Here is a 17195-nt window from a genome sequence, read left to right as displayed (position 1 = left end):
CTGCTGTGTAATTTGCCTCCTGATTAAGCATTTAAAGAATTTATGGGAAGCATTTAAATAATCCTGTGAATGCACTTAAAGAATGCAGAATCAGATCGTTATAATCGAATCGAATCAAATTTAATTGTGAATCGAATCAAATTGAATCGTTCTAAATTTGCAAAAATCGTTCTTGGATCGAATCGAAAACCTATGAATGGTGAATCGAATCGCTGTCTACCCAAATATTCACAGCCCTAGTTTTAACCCTTGTACCATGAATTCTCATCTGGCTTGTCAAATCTCAACTTGATACCAGAAGCCAATGTTCTTGATCAAGTCCCAGATATCATGGTGAATTTTGTCCCGCTGTTCTTCTGGCAGGTTTCCACCGCCGTTCTGTCCATCACGGCTAAAGCAAAGAAGAAGGAGAAGGAAAAGGAGAAGAAGGAGAAGGAAGAGGAAAAGATGGAAGTGGTATGCATGTCCTACAGCACTCCCAGAAACCTTTTGCATGTCATGTACCACAGAACCCCAGTGATTTCGTCTTTATCTGATGCAGGAAACACAGGCAGAGGCCGAGAAAGAGAAGAAGGACGAGGAGAAGGAGAAGGAGAAGGAGAAGGAGAAGGAGAAAGACAAAGAGAAAGAGAAAGAGAAAGAGAAAGAAAAGAAAAAAGAGCCGGAGCCAAATTTCCAGATGTTGGAGAACCCAGCCCGTGTCATGGCCGCCCAGCTCAAGGTCCTCATCATGCCTGACAGCTGCAGATACCAGCCCTTCAAACCTGTGAGTCTAGCTCCTTTAATTTGTGAATGTTTGTGAATGCCTGCTGTGAATGTTTGACAGTTTTCATCCGTAAAACCACTCATGCTGCCAATGAGAGAAACTCTTCAGAGAGAGACATTTGCCCAATGGCTCTAAATAAACAGCATTAAGAGCTGCAGTTTAGTCCTCAGGGGTCAGCTGGCATGACTCCAGCCACTTGTTTTTGCATTTTAGGAGACTTCTAAAGTGAAAATGTCTGCTTTGGCAAAATCATTCTGGATTTTTGCGTTACATAAGATTGACAACTATTTTTGCCTGAAAGTATATAGTTGGGCTGTCACACCATATAGTAACCCCCTTCGTCCACATTGTCGCCCCCAGTTGCACACGGGTGGCATCATCATCTTGAAAGACACCAGTGAGGAAGAGGAGCAGCTCGTGGAGCCCGTGTCCGCTCATGGCCCTAAGATCGAGGAGGAAGAGCAGGAGCCCGAGGCCCCAGAACCCTTTGAGTACATAGATGAGTGAGATATGACACCTTACAGGTACTTCCTCTACATGAACACAAAAGGACAAACAGCATTAAGAGCTGCAGTTTAGTCCTCAGGGGTCAGCTGGCATGACTCCAGCCACTTGTTTTTGCATTTTAGGAGACTTCTAAAGTGAAAATGTCTGCTTTGGCAAAATCATTCTGGATTTTTGCGTTACATAAGATTGACAACTATTTTTGCCTGAAAGTATATAGTTGGGCTGTCACACCATATAGTAACCCCCTTCGTCCACATTGTCGCCCCCAGTTGCACACGGGTGGCATCATCATCTTGAAAGACACCAGTGAGGAAGAGGAGCAGCTCGTGGAGCCCGTGTCCGCTCATGGCCCTAAGATCGAGGAGGAAGAGCAGGAGCCCGAGGCCCCAGAACCCTTTGAGTACATAGATGAGTGAGATATGACACCTTACAGGTACTTCCTCTACATGAACACAAAAGGACATTTTTTAAATGCACTGGATTATTTTAGTTTAGACTCTTTGTCCATGTTAAGATTCTAAACTAAGAAATACATTTAAATTCTAATAGAAAAAAAAAATTATAATTTCAAGAAATTGTAATACAGTTTATGCAAAAGTTTGGGCACCCCTGAGAATGATAAAAATGTCCATTTATAATCTGCTAGGCTTTCGAAGCAGCAACTTCATTTGGATTTAGTTCATACCTTATGGGTACAGTAACATTTCAATTCTGAAATAACATTTATTGAATCAACAGAAACAATGGAATGGGAATCATAACAAAAACAGAAAGGTGCAAAAATTTGAGCGCCCCAATCAGTATTTAGTAGCGCCATATTTTTCTGAAATAACAGCCAGTAGATGCTTCTTATAGCCACTGATAAGTCCCTGAATCCTGACTGCAGGTATCAGGTAATTCTTCCTTGCAAAATGTCTGCCAGTTTGATGGCTGTCGAGCGTGGACCGCCTGCTTCAAATCAATCCATAGATTTTCAACAATGTTCAAGTCTGGGGACTGGGATGGCCATTCAAGAACATTGTAAACGTGTCTGTGCATGAATTCCTTTGGAACAGTGCTTTGGGTCATTGTCCTGCTGAAATAAACAACCCCCTAACTTCAACCTCTTGACTGATTCTTGAACATTGTTCTTAAGAATCTGGGTGGAATACATGCAAACCTCAACTCTGAAAAGTTTCCAGTATCTGTGCTTGCCACAGAGCGTCACAGCATGATGGACCCTCCACCAAATTTAACAGTAGGGAGCAGGTTCTTCTTTTCCACCATGCAAAGCACTAGTTTCATCCCACAAAACCTTATTCCAAAATAATTCTGGCTTGTCCAGATGAGCCTTTGCATACATCAAACGACTGTTGGCAGTACGCAAAAAAAGGCTTTTTCCACATCACCCTTCCATTGAGCTGTCCCTTGTGCAAAGTGCGCTGGACTGTGGAACTGTGTGCAATGACATTATCAATAGCCAGATGTTCTTGGAGCTCTTTGGAGGTGCTCTGTGGTTTGTCTGTGACAATTCTAACCATTCCTTTCAGATATTTGTTGCCTTTCAGATATTTTTTCCTCAGCCTGCCACATCTTTCCTTGACGAGGGCTGTTCTTGTGGCCTTCCATTTTCTAACTATATTTCTGACTGGAGGCAGAGACCTTAAACCTTTGTAGAATTTTTTGTATCCTTCTCCCAATTCATATTAATGAATTATCCTAGTTTTAGGTCATTGGGGAGTTCTTTTGAGGTTCCCATGTTGCTACTTCCCAGTAGAGAATCAAGGAGAAGCACAACTAGCAATTAGCTACCTTAAATATCATTTTCCATGATGGGTACGCAGTGTTAAGGTTCATTGAGCCAATCAAATCAATATTGTGTTGTAATTAATGAGAATTAAGTGACTACAGGAAATCAACACAATTAATAGGGTGCCCAAACTTTTACACAGTCTATTTTTCACATTCCGACTTCATTTCATACAACCCAAATACTGCTGCACTAAGAAGTTCTGCCTGAAAATTTCACATTATGCAGCTTTCTCTAGAAACTGAATGATATATCACTCTTTGATATATCAATCGTTTCTTATAAAGCAAGAGCTAATTATTATGCAGCCTCAGAGGGTTGCCCAAACTTTTGCATAAAACTGTAGTGATCTTTAACTGCTCTCAGAATTGGTTGTAATAACTCCGTGAAGCTCATGTGCTCGTCTCCACTCTTTTTTCGCAGGTGGTGTTATGAATGTTGCGTGTTCGCAGCATGCACCGCTACATGTCTACTCAAAATGCCCACCCCTTTTCCTTTTTTACGTTGTTTCCTCCACTTGGCCTGTCGTGGCCACTAGAGGGATGTTTTACATGATGGTTTTCAGTCATTACAATAAAATATATATATGTTGAACATGAGACTGGGTGCTTTTATTGTTGTGGATCTGCAATATGCTTGTATTTTTGACATTTGATTAAACTGTTGTGTTACTGTTAAGTATTATGTTGTAATAAATGGGTAATTGACATGAAATGCTTTTGAGAAGACGTGCTGTACTATTTTAAACAGCATAACTTAAACTTAAATTCATGCATACACATTGCAGGATATAAAATTAAATAGTGAAGAAGACAAACGTGGTTAAAATTTTAAAAAGCATATAAGAAATGGTGGCCATTTATTGATCTAAGTTATATGTATATTTTATGTAAGCTCATGGATAAGTGGACAGGAATGCAACTTATTCAAAAAAATATATAAGCAGCTTTAATGTACATAAAATATGGGGGCTGTAAAGGTTTGCAATTTAAAGTTAGATTTAGACATTTTTCCAAGACCATCCACTCACATTGCATTGTCACTGTAGGTAATATCTTTTCAAATCTCAATTTACACAAACTAGTTACAAAAGAATAACCAACTGCCTGAAGGAAAGACATAACGGCATCAATCATAGTGACAGTATTTATTTATTTTTTTTACAATAAACAAGCCACCTTTTTCCGTATAATGTATGTCATAAGGTGCTTTCTACAGAAACTACCAAGTTTTTAATGGTATGTGGTCAGAGGTGTTCCACCAACCTAAACTGACAGGAGGAAGCATTTAGTCACCCAGCCCCCCCCCACTGTTCACTATTTCCCCTAAAAGGAAAAGATTTTTGTCAAGGCAAAACCCGTATGTCTTTACAAAGTGGGTGGGATACTGTGGACTTTGACTTCAAGAAAATTGGCACAGTTCTGGAAAGATACTCGCATATTTATATTTCCTTGGAATTGTGGTTCATGTCTTAACATCTCTTTGTCATTTTGGGGAGTCTTGGATCCTGACCATTCTGTTGTAACTGCAGAGATCTTCATTCGTTTGTTTTGCAAATAAGAAAAAGAAAAAAGTTCTTTTAAGGACCTTGCAACACAGACCCCAGACATCATCAGCCTCTCTTAATGGACCGTGCTCTTGTAAACTGCGTTTAGAAGAACTGCAGTCCTGGCGAGTCAACATCATAGCAAAGCAGAAAAAATGCAGATGAAACCACTATATTAATGCACTTTATTATGTGTCGACATCTTTCCTTCATTGCCTGTTTTCTGAATATATGACCATACAAGGTGATACGTATCTACCAGGGAAACAGAGACTTGTCTTGATATGACCCTAAAGGGTCAAAGCGAAAACTTGGAGAATGGCGCGTCCTACCCAAGTACGGTTGTTGGTGAACAAATACCTCCCATTGCTCTTTGCCGTGAAGTCACAGTCTGTTGAAGCTGCACTGAGTAACTACTGATGATAGAACGGATGGCAAGAGTTTGGTCAGTCAGCGGATTGGCCAGAGTGCTGTTGGAGAAACGTTTGTGACGGGTGTCCAGGCACTGGAGGTGGTCGAGAGCCTTCTGTTTGTTGTACTTGCTGGGTGCAGTGATGGACACGCTGGCTGGCCATTTGAACTGGGGAAAGGGATGACTGTTATGAGTCCTCGAGAGTCAGGGAATTTGTGGATCTTGGCAAGAATTGCGGAACATCATAAATACAATGCTGTAATGGAACACAAGGGTCAGACCCATGGCTCTCCCAGTGGGAATAGTAAAAGTCACAATATGTGACCAAGTTACAATGACCTGCAGGATTTCTAGCAGCATCAAATGGATCTGCGATCTGTTTGTTTAAAAGGCCTGACTTGGCTGCTCATAACTCTTTGCTCAACCAATAACATGAGTTTATCAAACAATGGAAGATGCCAAGGTTGAAACTTGTTTAGAAGGTCTTTGTAAATTCTGTTTGTTCCTAGAGCGGCTTTACCTTAACTTTGAGAGCACTCACAACTCGACAACATTTCAACCACAGTTGAGGTAATTTATTTAAAACCATCCTGAAAAGGGCTATCGCTTGACAGTAAACTGTTTGCTCCCATGATTGCATATCTACAGTGCCCACATCCCATGAACTACGCCAAAGGAATTGAGTTTATATAAGAGATGAACCTAGCTGATAAGCTTGTTAGTGGACAGTCTTTGGGTGCGCCTCAGTCTGCTCCCTAGTTCCGTAGTAAGTGCACTGACCAGGGAGTTTGCCATTTGTAGCCTGTTCCATTTTTGAAATCGTTACGTGCACATGAAACTTGGAAAATGCACCATAAAAACCAGAAAGGTTGTGATATTGTATTCAGTGTCAGTGCCACAGTGTATTCTCCGATTAAATTCCTGGTACTTTTTATGCGAGTCTAGTAATTGTGTCACAGGTAATTAAGCCATTATTTTTAGTGGATCAAGTCCATTGCAAATTCCCAAATTTGTTTACAATATTCACGTCATAGGGATCTAAGGACTAGGTTTTTGCAGGTAGACCACCAGGCCTAATCTTTCTCACAGCTCTGAATTTGAGGGAAATAATTTGATGGGTAGATGATGGGGTAGAGCACATAGTACACACACACACACACACACACACATATATAAGAATATACACACATGTACACACACACAGATTTGTATATATTCCAGTTGCTTTCATAATGTGTTTCATTGGGCATCTATGTCCAGTGTTTCTTGAATAAAATACACAGAGCAGACCTTGCCAAGAAATTTTGTACACTGATAAGACTGTCGGGCCGGGCCGTATGTTGATTGAATTAACCTCCACAACAGAGGCTGCTGCTTCTTGGGCTAACCTGTCTGAGTTCTCTCTTCGAGCACAGCTGGAAGCCAGATTCACTGTCATGGATTCAGTAGATTTTCCAGCTATTCACTGGCGAAGCACTGAGGTGTAGTTGACGAGACCCTTGGGACACTGCTCTTAAAAGTGTCTCCACTGGAGAGAGCAACTACAGGGGCCTCCCTATTCTGGGAAGTGAGAATAGAGGAATAGAAAAGCAACGCGAGTGAATTGGCTAAATGGATGGTATAGGGCAACAAACATCCACAATTTTCCAGCCATTAGGTGGACGATTGCGGTGTGAAAGTATGTTGCTGACAGCTCCCTTTCATTCCATCTTCATTCATCATTACAGTCAAAGGAATAATTCCACAAGTCTGTTTGGATTCTCCATGCTTGCATGCTTGTGATTTTTTTTTTTAAAGTGAACTCGTGAGTCAATTCTGAATGGTCAACTTCTGGAAAGAAGAGAGAAGACTTTGGTTCATTAGGCAAAGAACTCATTAAGCAGAGAGGTAGCACAATTGTGGGCTGTGAAAATGGTTGTGGTTAGCTCCTACACTCTCCACTTGATGTTAATGTTAAGTAGGCTATGACAGAGTTTGGCTTCTTGCGTTTCAGAATTTGAAGCATTAGCAGTCCCAATCTCATGTCGCTTTTTACAAGTATGAAGCACCAATGGAAAAGTTTAAAATAACAGTTAACTGTCCTGGAACTCTTGAGGAAAGCTTGCCAGGACAGTGAGGATGAGGGTTGGACACTACAATCAGATTATATTAATGGAGCTTGGCTTCTTTGTTTTTGTGCAAATGTATTTTTTAATGGAGGAAAAAGGACTCAAGCAGTGGCTCTGAGGATGAGGGTTGGACACTACAATCAGATTATATTAATGGAGCCTGGCTTCTTTGTTTTTGTGCAAATGTATTTTTTAATGGAGGAAAAAGGACTCAAGCAGTGGCTTTCCATCTCTCTGCGGGAAGCCAACCACAGATTTCCTCTCCACCGCAGAGCAAGGATGGATGCCTGGAAGATGCTCAGCGCTAGCTTGAATAAAATTAAATGACTTTATCATCTGACCAATCCTCACATGGAAATGATGACATAACACTATTTCATATAAGTTACTGTCAAGTCATTCAATTTTAAAACCATTTCACATTGCTTGATTTGTTTTATACGCTCACCCTTCCCAGGTCACAGTTAATGTTCGATTTTACGAAGCGGTCAATGCAATAATTTCTCCAGTGCATCAGTTCAGCGATTTCAGGAAGGAAATGACATGGCACACCAGACAGATGGGTCACCCAGTTTCAAAATTAATGAACTGAGGTTTCCTTCTGCGATCAGTTATTGGACACCAGATGACTGGAGGCAGTTAGCAAGATCAGCCATGCCACTGTTGCAACTGTTTCAAGCCATAGGAAAGGGTACACATCTGGCAGAAACCCAGCAAATAATTGAAAAATCATGTAGGATGAAACCTCTTACGATGGTTTAGAGCAGGGATGGGCAATTCGTGTCCTGGAGAACCACTGTACTGCAGAGTTTAGCCCCATCCTTAATCAAACACACCTTCCTGTAATTTTCAAGAAGTCCTAAAGACCTTGGTTAGTTTTTTCAGGTGCATTTGATTATGGATGGAGCTAAACTCTGGGCTGGACCAGACTGGAATTGCCCGTACCTGCTTTAGAAAGTCCAGGTGAGAAACCTCTGGACTTCTGGAGTTGCTCTTCAATTCTGGTCCTGGAAAGCGACTGTTCTGCAGTGTTTAGTTCCAGTCCTGATCAAACTCACCTGCCTGTGATTTCCTAGTATTCTTGAAGACATTTTAGCTCAGGGGTGTCCAGTCCTGCTCCTGGAGGGCCACCTTCCAGCAGAGATTAGCTCCAGCCTTAATTAAACACGCCTCAACTAATCAATGTCTTCAAGATCTCTAGAAAGTTCCAGGCAGGTGTGTTGGAGCTCCGCAGGAACCTGACCCTCCAGAAGAAGAACTGGACACATCTGTTTTAGCTGGTTCTGGACCTTGAAGAGTTAAAGAGCTATAGTCAAACCTTGACATTACCAAGAGGGGTTTGCTAGGATTTTCAGGTCTACATCAGCAGTAGCCAACCCTGTTCCTGCAGAGTTTAGCTCCAACCCTAATCAAACACACCTAAACCAGCTAATCAAGTTGTTCAAGATTACTTTAAGAGCGTGTTGGGACAGAGTTGAAACAGAAGCCTGTGGGAAGGTCGTCCTCCAGGAGCAGGGTTGGCTAGCCCTGGTCTACATCAGTGGCTCCCAATCCTGGTCTCTCTAACCCAGGGGTCTCCAAACTCAGTCCTGGAGGGCCGGTTTTCCTGCAGAGTTTAGCTCCAACTTGTCTCAACACAACTACCTGCAAGTTTCTAGTATGCCTAGTAAAGGCTGATTTATACTCGACGCGTCCGCAAGTTCGCTTAGGTGCGCGCGGCAAATATGACGTCATCGTGGTGTTGGCGGAAGTTCGCTTTGAGTGCACCGGTGATTCCCAATGGTTTTAGAGGACAATTACTCCTCGTCGCCCCCTGTTGTTTCAAAGAATAGTACAACGGCGAATGCAACAAGTATAAAAGCCTCGTCCATTTGGGAAGGTGCGTGCGCAGTCAGCGGAGGCTCGCGAAGCGGAGCCAGGCGAAAGTATAAATCCGGCTTAAGACCTCAATTAGCTGGTTCAGGTGTGTTTAATTAGGGTTGGAGCTGAACTCTGCAGGACACCAGCCCTCCAGGACTGAGTTTGGAGACCCTTGCTCTAACCTGACAAACACATTTGAGGTTTTGGAGTCTTTACTAATGAGCTGATGAGTTGAATAAGGTGTGTTTGATTAGGCAGACATCTAAAATGTGCAGTATTGGGGGTTCTCCAAGACCACAGATTGGGAACCACTGGTCTACATAATCTATAGCTGTGTCCGAATTCAAAGGCTGCATTCGAAGACCAAATGCATCACAGAGGCGCAACAAAGGCAGTCTCAATTCGAAGGCTCCTTCAAACACGGTCCATTTAGGTTACTACAGATGGATCCTTCACAGCCCAGACTATCCCAAGAGTCATTGCGTGCATGTGAGATGACAGGAGTTTTTGAGAGAAAATGTTGGTTTGACTTTTTAAGGTAAGTACTGGGTTTCAATTTAATTGAATATCTAACGTTACAACACACTTCAAAGTGGTTTAAATGTTGACACATCTACAGTACAAAGTACAAATGTTACTATCGCTCGTCAACGCAACTGTCTCAGTTCCTAAGCGACAAAACCATCCCATTTAACAACGTTGGTTCGACCTTTCCAGTCTTCAGAGAATTCCTTTGAAACAAGGTTTTGTAGATATGAGCCATGGAAATTTTCAAACATGACCCACACTAACTGGCCTGCGTCTTCCCCATAGGACAATACCTTCTGTCAGACACCAGTTATAGATGTAACTAGGCACATACTAAATCACCATACTTTTTCACTCATTTGGCAGATATAAGCTAAAGAAGTTTCTCAATATGATGATTAATTGACACGCTTTCATTTGCAACAGTTTTTGTGCCTACCACCCTTTTTGCACATTACCCTCTAATGAAACTACATTACTTAAAGGAATGACTTCCCAGAAGCACAGATTGAGTCACTTATTCACGTTGGATTTAACCTTAGCAATAACCATAATGCATGGCTTGAGCCTTCTTATTTTACGAGGTTTATAAATAAAGCTCCTGAAGCAGTGTGATGGGTAATGCTCCCAGTTTATAAAAGCATGATATGAAAAGGGGAGTCGGTGCACAGCTGGCAGGGGCATGAGGTCGCCCATCACTGAGCGGCTGTTGCGTTATAGAGGGAACGTGCCAGTGTTTACATAACATCAGCCTCTGCCACAGAGCTGTGCCTATTACAAACATGGCAACCCCGCTGCATGGGAGACGACTATACAATCTGATAATGTAAGGTAGGAACGAGACGGCTTAGACTGTTGGTTTAACACATTGGTTTAGACTAGAATTTTGATTAAAAAAAAAAAAAATCTTTTAAGTGGTTTAATTAAAAATATATTCATAAAATTGACAATTTTTTTCTTGTAATATACATAAACTGTAATTACATACAGTAATTTTATTTCTTTCAGTAATGGCAAAATCTGTAAAATAACATTCAGACTATCAAATTTATCTTTTAATATACCTAAACAAAATCTAATTACGTTTTATATATATCTATATATATATAATTTACGGATAATTAGATCATTTTATTTTGTTTTAACGATTTTACCAATATTACAGAAAAATATAACATTATATATTTATATAATTAGTGCTAAATGTTAACATGTTTAAGAAAAGAATAAGGCATTATTAAAAAATGTAGAGAGAACAGTTTATAATATATTTTGAGACATTTTCAGTCAGACATTTGCAATTGATAAAATAATCTTTAAAAGCGCATGGATCATACAGAGAGATGATTACAATATGAATGCAAACAAGCTTATCATAACATTTGAAGTACCTCAAAATACACTTCCCAACCCAAGATGACGTATGTACAGAATATACACAATTTACACCCCTCACACTGAGGGAGGAATATGTTTGACTTGTATACTGTTTGAACATAGAAAGAAAGTGGCGTGTTCATGCTAACATGAGTTTTCACAAGATTTTCTCTTCCAAAACTGAAGTAGAATAGTTAAGTAAATTATGTAACGAAAGTATTGTTTTTCGAAATGATGTAAACGTAAATAGCTTAATCCTTGCTCTACAGTCATACACCGATGCAATTTACTGAAATGTACTATTTAGCTAAAAATGGGCCTCATTTATGAAACACAAGCCGAATGGATTTGTGTAAATTGTTTGTAAAACCAGTCGCATTTACTTAATGTTTTATCGACACAAAAATTCATTCAGCATGTTTCATAAACGAAGTCCTATGGCTCAAATATTACATTACTCTCATTCATCTGAAAATCTATATGGAGACCAATGGATCCGTGAATGAAATCCTATATGTGACCCTGGGCCACAAAACCAGTCATAAGGGTCAATTTATTTTTAAAACTGAGATTTATACATCATCTGAAAGCTGAATAAATAAGCTTTCCAAGATTTGGCCGAGATACAACTATTTGAAAATCTGAGGGTGCAAAAAAAACTAAATATTGAGAACATTGCCTTTAAAGCTGTCCAAATGAAGTCCTTAGCAATGCATATGACTAATCAAACATTAAGTTTTGATATATTTACGGTAGGAAATTTACAAAATATCTTCATGGAACATGATCTTTACTTAATATCCTAATGATTTTTGGCATAAAATAAAAATCTATAATTTTGACCCATACAATGTATTGTTGGCTATTGCTACAAATATACCCCAGCGACTTAAGACTGCTTTTGTGCTCCAGGGTCACAAATGAAACGTTTACAATAAAAACGCAACAATTCTGCTGGTGTCACCCAGATTATGTGGGCAGCACCATTGATTTCATAAAAAAAAAAATTCATGCCAATGTCAATGAAGACAAAACCTAATGAAACCATTTTATATTATGCACAATAATCTGCAGCCAATCCGATTTGGAAGAAATCCCACACTGCAGTAATGTTGAGGAAGTCTGCTGTGTTCGCTCAGTAGCGGTTGAGCTTGTCTGGGTCGTTCGATGCCATCTGAGAGAAGTCTTGGAAGATGTCCTGGTACGTCTCATCTCCTGCAAAGAGAAAACCGCTCGATTATGGAGGAAGTAGAGAGCGTCTATACTCAAAACTCAAATCTCCAGCCAGAGAGAGGAGCGCATACCTGTGCTACCTCACAGCAGAAACTCAGAGCACGCAGCAGCAGGAAAGGAGGAAATGCAGAGGTGAAAAGCACGTGATGCAGATGAAGTAGATTTACTGACCGTTTACATTGATCTCTCTTGATATTTATCATTTAGTAGCACATAAAACACATTTTGATGAAATACTGTCAAGTGTTTGGCAAAGTGTGTTGATTTCTGTTTAAAGAAACATTCTGGGTTCAATACGAGTTACGTGAGATACATAATTACCACATAAAATAACAACCAGTGTCATAACAGTGAGAAATAAAGCAGATACATGAAGAGAGCGGTTCAGAAATAACACATACAACATTGCTTTGCAGAATTATATATAATAATACCATCATTTCCGACCTTTATTTGCATACTAATAAATCTGAGACTGCTTTTAGACTGCTCTGTAAAGAAACTGCAGGAATGATACGATGCTTAAATGTTTAAAAGAGCTCAATTAAAATCAGTGAAAATCAAAGAGGTAAACATCTGTCGCCAAATGGAGCAGAGGAAGATGAAAGCCTCTGGACAGCAGCAGTGGGGTGTAGAGTCCAGCTCTACTGCGCCCCTCTGAGACCCACGCAGTACTGCAGCTCCTGCTAATAATCCGGACAACTCATTTGGCACATTCACTTAAACTAAATTAAATGATCAAAATATCATATTTATAGCAACATTCAGACCGTCAAATTTATCTTGTAATATACATAAACTCTAATTACTTAAAATATTTTAGCTATTTTACAAAAAACTATAAAATACAATTTTACAGACAATTACATATAATTTAATTTAACATATTTAATTATTTTAAAATTATATATATATATATATAAATATTAAATATAATTTACATATTTAATAAATTAAAATGTATTAATTTGACCAATTATATAAAAATCCTTTATTCTTTAGAGAATAAATTATATATATATATTTAAAGGATTTTACCAATATTACAGAAAAAAAACATTTATAACTTTATATATTTATATAATTAATGCTAAACGTGTGAATATCTTCTCATTTTATTTCTTTCTGTAATGTAAATTCTGTCAAATTTCAACTGATCTGCATAAAACCAAAGGCTGCTACATAAAATATTTTTTAAAAAGTTTGAAGTTTAAAATTTTACTTTGTGCTAAAATAGATTTTCAATATAGATACATTTTTTTTTTTTTTTACTGTTATCGTTAACAAAACATGCATTCATAATTACTGATATATTATCTATGGTCAAATACAGTGTTGTCTAACACTGAATTATACAGATCTACTATGTCTTCACAAATGTAATATTTATAAACATACTGATTTGATTTCACTTCCTCAAGTATAATATTGTGATAAATATCAGGAATGCGCCAGAGTGATCATGAATATACTGAGTGGGCCGAGTTTTCATTACACTACTCTTACAGACCGACCGTTTTAAGACACATACACACAATGTAAATAAGGTGCATGTTTTCACATCACTCTTTCACAAGACTAGTTATTGCACATGTCCTATTATTGTTCACTTTACATTCAAATACTAAGCTAGATGAACCCATCCTGGGGACAGTTGAAGCTCAGCTTCATGTGATATCTGTGTACATTCACTGGTTTTGTGCGTTGGCGATTTCGGCATACATCAGGAGTCTCTGAGCTGTAAGTTAATGAACTCCTCCATACATTTCCGATACTGCATTTCAGTGGGGCTGTTAGAGTTATATTGACCTGACTGACTATACAGACCCTCTGATTCACGCATCTCCTCGTTCATCTTGGCCAGCCGCAGCCTGCGCACACAGAAACACATTCAACCGTTAACACTTAATGTCTCGACACTGCTGTTTGTGTTTGTACCTTTTGAAAAAGAAAGCTATGGCAACTCACAGCGTGACAATATCAGCGTTTGCTGCCTTGACCGCGATTGAAAGCGGTGTTTGATTCTCGACATCTGCTGCATTCTGATTGGCTCCCCGTTTCAGAAATAAACACGCTTGCCTGCAGCAGCAGAAAAAAAAAATCATAACATTAAACCAGGAGTCACAACTAAGAAATGTGCACAACATTCAAGCAACGGAACAGAAACAAAACCATTTACGAAACAAGACCTGAGTGTTGAGCAGAACTGACCCGGTGTGTCCCAGGAGAGTGGCGTGATGTAAAGGCCCTCTGCCCAGATTGTCCTGCTGGTTGACGCTGGCCGAATTCTGGAGCAGGAATTCACAGCTGGCCAGAGACCCCTGATACAGACACACAGGTGATAAACTCATCACACACTTTCAAGCACTCAGCCTTTGCCAGAAGATTAAAATAAAACAGCATTCATAATCCATAACACTTCTGTAATGTGATGCATTTCACATTTAAATTTGGCATGCACTGATGAATCATACAATAAAACCAGGACCATTTAGTATTTTAATGTAAAGAACTAACATTATTTTAAAAGTAAAATAACCTAATGTGTATATTTAACTGTTGTAAGTCGACGAAGCAAAAAGCAAAACAAAGCAGAAAAACAAAACAAAAATAACAAATGAAACAAAGCCAAAACCAAACAACAAAATTAATAAATAAAATTAAATAAAAAAAATAAAAAAGCAAAATACTACACAAAACAAAACATACAAAAAACAAACACAACACAAAGCAAAAATTAACCAAAGACAAACAAAATTAAAATAAAACGTTCAAAAGAAAACCAAAAACAAAAATTTTAATGCACAAACGAAAACAAAAAACAAAAGAAAACAAAACACAAAAGATAACACACAAAAACTTATAATGCACAAAAGAAAATAAAAAACAACAAAACAAAAGAATTAAAAAACAGTCTGTGTGTATTCAGGTTTAAGTCCCCACCAGAATAGAAAAACAGGTACACACACACACACACAGACTCACACACTCACGCACACACACACACACACACACACATACTTGTATTTGTGGTTTACGGGGACTCTCCATAGGCGTAATGGTTTTTATACTGTACAAACTGTATTTTCTATTGCCCTACACCAACCCTACCCCTAAACCTACCCCTCACAGGAAACTGCTGCAAGTTTTTGAATTTCATAAAACACCGTTTTGTATGTTTTTTAAGCCTTTTGTTTTACGGGGACACAGGAAGTGTCCTCATAAACCATGTTTACGTTGTAGTACCCATGTCATTATACACATTTGTGTCCTCATAAACCATATATACCTGTACACTCTCTCACACACACACTCTCCCTCTCACACACACACACACACTCACACACACAAGAATAGCTGTGTATAATGTCATGAAGAAGTGAATCTGGCTCTTTCACACCAATCGATCAGGTCTGATGTGTGTTCTCCTCACCCCATGAACAGCCATTATGAGCGGCGTCCTGTTCTCGTGGTCTGTGTTGGTCCAGTTGACTTCTGCTCCATGGGCGAGAGCTTCAGCCATGTCCGGCAGACTGCGGGAGAAAGACGCCCAGTACAGCTGCAGGCCCGGCGTCAACTGCTTGGGCTCGCAGAAAACCTCCAGATCTTCACCAGAACTCTCCTCGTGTGGCTCTGGGGCTTCTGAACGACAGATGATCAACAGCACATGAGAACCATCACCCAATCTGTGTCCAGAACAGTGGCAGCTCTGGAGATCAGACAGACCTGTGCTGTTGAGCGTGCTGGAGGAAGCCTCTCTGCTGCCATCTGTGAGGTTCTTCATGTCACCGTCTGAGCTTTTCACTGTCAAACAGAGAGTTACACTTGCACAGACTCTTCTGTTACACGGTGTGCAAACCAGCACCAAACACACAGCGTCCAACAGAGAAGACAAACAGGCAAGAGCGATGGAAATGGAAATTTGGAAATTTAGTACTAAATATAATGTAGAAATTTAATTTTCTGTAAAGCTGCTTTGCAACGATTTGCATCATGAAAAGCGCTATACAAATAAACTTGAAAACTTGAAAATGTATGTTGATGTTGAGCGATGGAGAGATGATGCAACGTTTTCTTCATAGAGAGCCAGCAGGGCGTTGATTGGGCAAATTTTAGAATTTGAATTCAACTTAACACGCAATTCGGTCTAAACTTGAACTGAGTTAGCAATCAGGATGCGAAATTACTGAATTTTAATTTTAATAAGGAGAATTAAAGTCGAACAACATTCAAAGAAGATAAGAAAACCATTAGTAGTAGCAGTTTTTAATACTACATTTAATTTTTCATGTTCACACACATCAAATGGGGAAATTCAGAAAAACTAAAATGTAATCAATATAATCAATATTTGAAATCAGAAATTTGTGTCTATTTTTAAAACCTTTAAGAGGTTACAGCTCAATATAAATGTATAATGAACAGATTCACATTTTGATGTCAGCATTTACTTTTATAAAGTGAAGAGATACATTTGTAGAGATTTTGTGCTCATGCAAAATGTAAAATCTGTTTTATGGTTGTAATAATCATTCTGGCAGTATTTAATTTCGTTTTTAAGAAACCTGTCTAATCAATTAAAGAAATGTATCTACATACTGTATGAGGAATAACATTTATTATATGAAAGTAAAAGCATTTATTGTGTTTTACTGTGTAAAATAATCTATTGTGCATGATCGGATATATGAATGGCAATAAATAGGCATAATTAGTCAAAATTAATAATATTATAGTTCATTATGTTTGTTTATAATTAAGTATAATATGATTCATGAAAATGTATTACTTTGTCTAAATTTTTTTGTATGACTATTGAATTTCATTGAATTGCAATTCAGTAAATTTATCTTCCTGTCATTCAATGCTATTTTAGTATCATTAAAGGCACAATATGTAATTTTCGCCGCTGGAGGGCGCGTATTCAAAATAAACAGAAGAGACAAAGGTGTAGTTTGATGACAGCGTGACTGAGTGTGGAATCATGGGAGTTGTGGTCTTCATCCCCACAGCCGATGCAATCCGACGGGACTCAGGCAGAAATCATGTTCATGGATGAGCTAATGATT

General features: G+C 38.9%; 2 protein-coding genes across 2 annotated transcripts in view; one reads left to right on the top strand and one right to left on the bottom strand.

The window, feature by feature from the left end:
• psmd1 (proteasome 26S subunit, non-ATPase 1) overlaps positions 1-3663 on the top strand; it is a 52121-nt gene extending 48458 nt beyond the window's left edge. Inside the window, exons 22-25 of the mRNA XM_016528568.1 lie at positions 364-456; positions 542-766; positions 1127-1290; positions 3486-3663. Of these exons, the coding sequence (XP_016384054.1) occupies positions 364-456; positions 542-766; positions 1127-1273 (465 nt within the window). The 3' untranslated portion in view covers positions 1274-1290; positions 3486-3663. The remainder of the gene's footprint in view (positions 1-363; positions 457-541; positions 767-1126; positions 1291-3485) is intronic.
• An 8089-nt stretch (positions 3664-11752) lies between these two features.
• LOC107720740 (arf-GAP with coiled-coil, ANK repeat and PH domain-containing protein 2) overlaps positions 11753-17195 on the bottom strand; it is a 16085-nt gene continuing 10642 nt past the window's right edge. Inside the window, exons 10-15 of the mRNA XM_016528564.1 lie at positions 15853-15930; positions 15560-15768; positions 14338-14447; positions 14095-14205; positions 13954-13997; positions 11753-12108 (exon numbers count right to left, since the gene is read on the bottom strand). Coding sequence (XP_016384050.1) covers positions 12029-12108; positions 13954-13997; positions 14095-14205; positions 14338-14447; positions 15560-15768; positions 15853-15930 — 632 coding nt within the window. The 3' untranslated portion in view covers positions 11753-12028. The remainder of the gene's footprint in view (positions 12109-13953; positions 13998-14094; positions 14206-14337; positions 14448-15559; positions 15769-15852; positions 15931-17195) is intronic.

Source organism: Sinocyclocheilus rhinocerous, unplaced genomic scaffold (assembly GCF_001515625.1).
Source record: "Sinocyclocheilus rhinocerous isolate Xijiao unplaced genomic scaffold, SAMN03320098_v1.1 scaffold5898, whole genome shotgun sequence".
Taxonomy (NCBI): domain Eukaryota; kingdom Metazoa; phylum Chordata; class Actinopteri; order Cypriniformes; family Cyprinidae; genus Sinocyclocheilus; species Sinocyclocheilus rhinocerous.
Note: the sequence above shows the minus strand (reverse complement) of the source record. Positions and strands in the feature narration are given on the sequence as shown.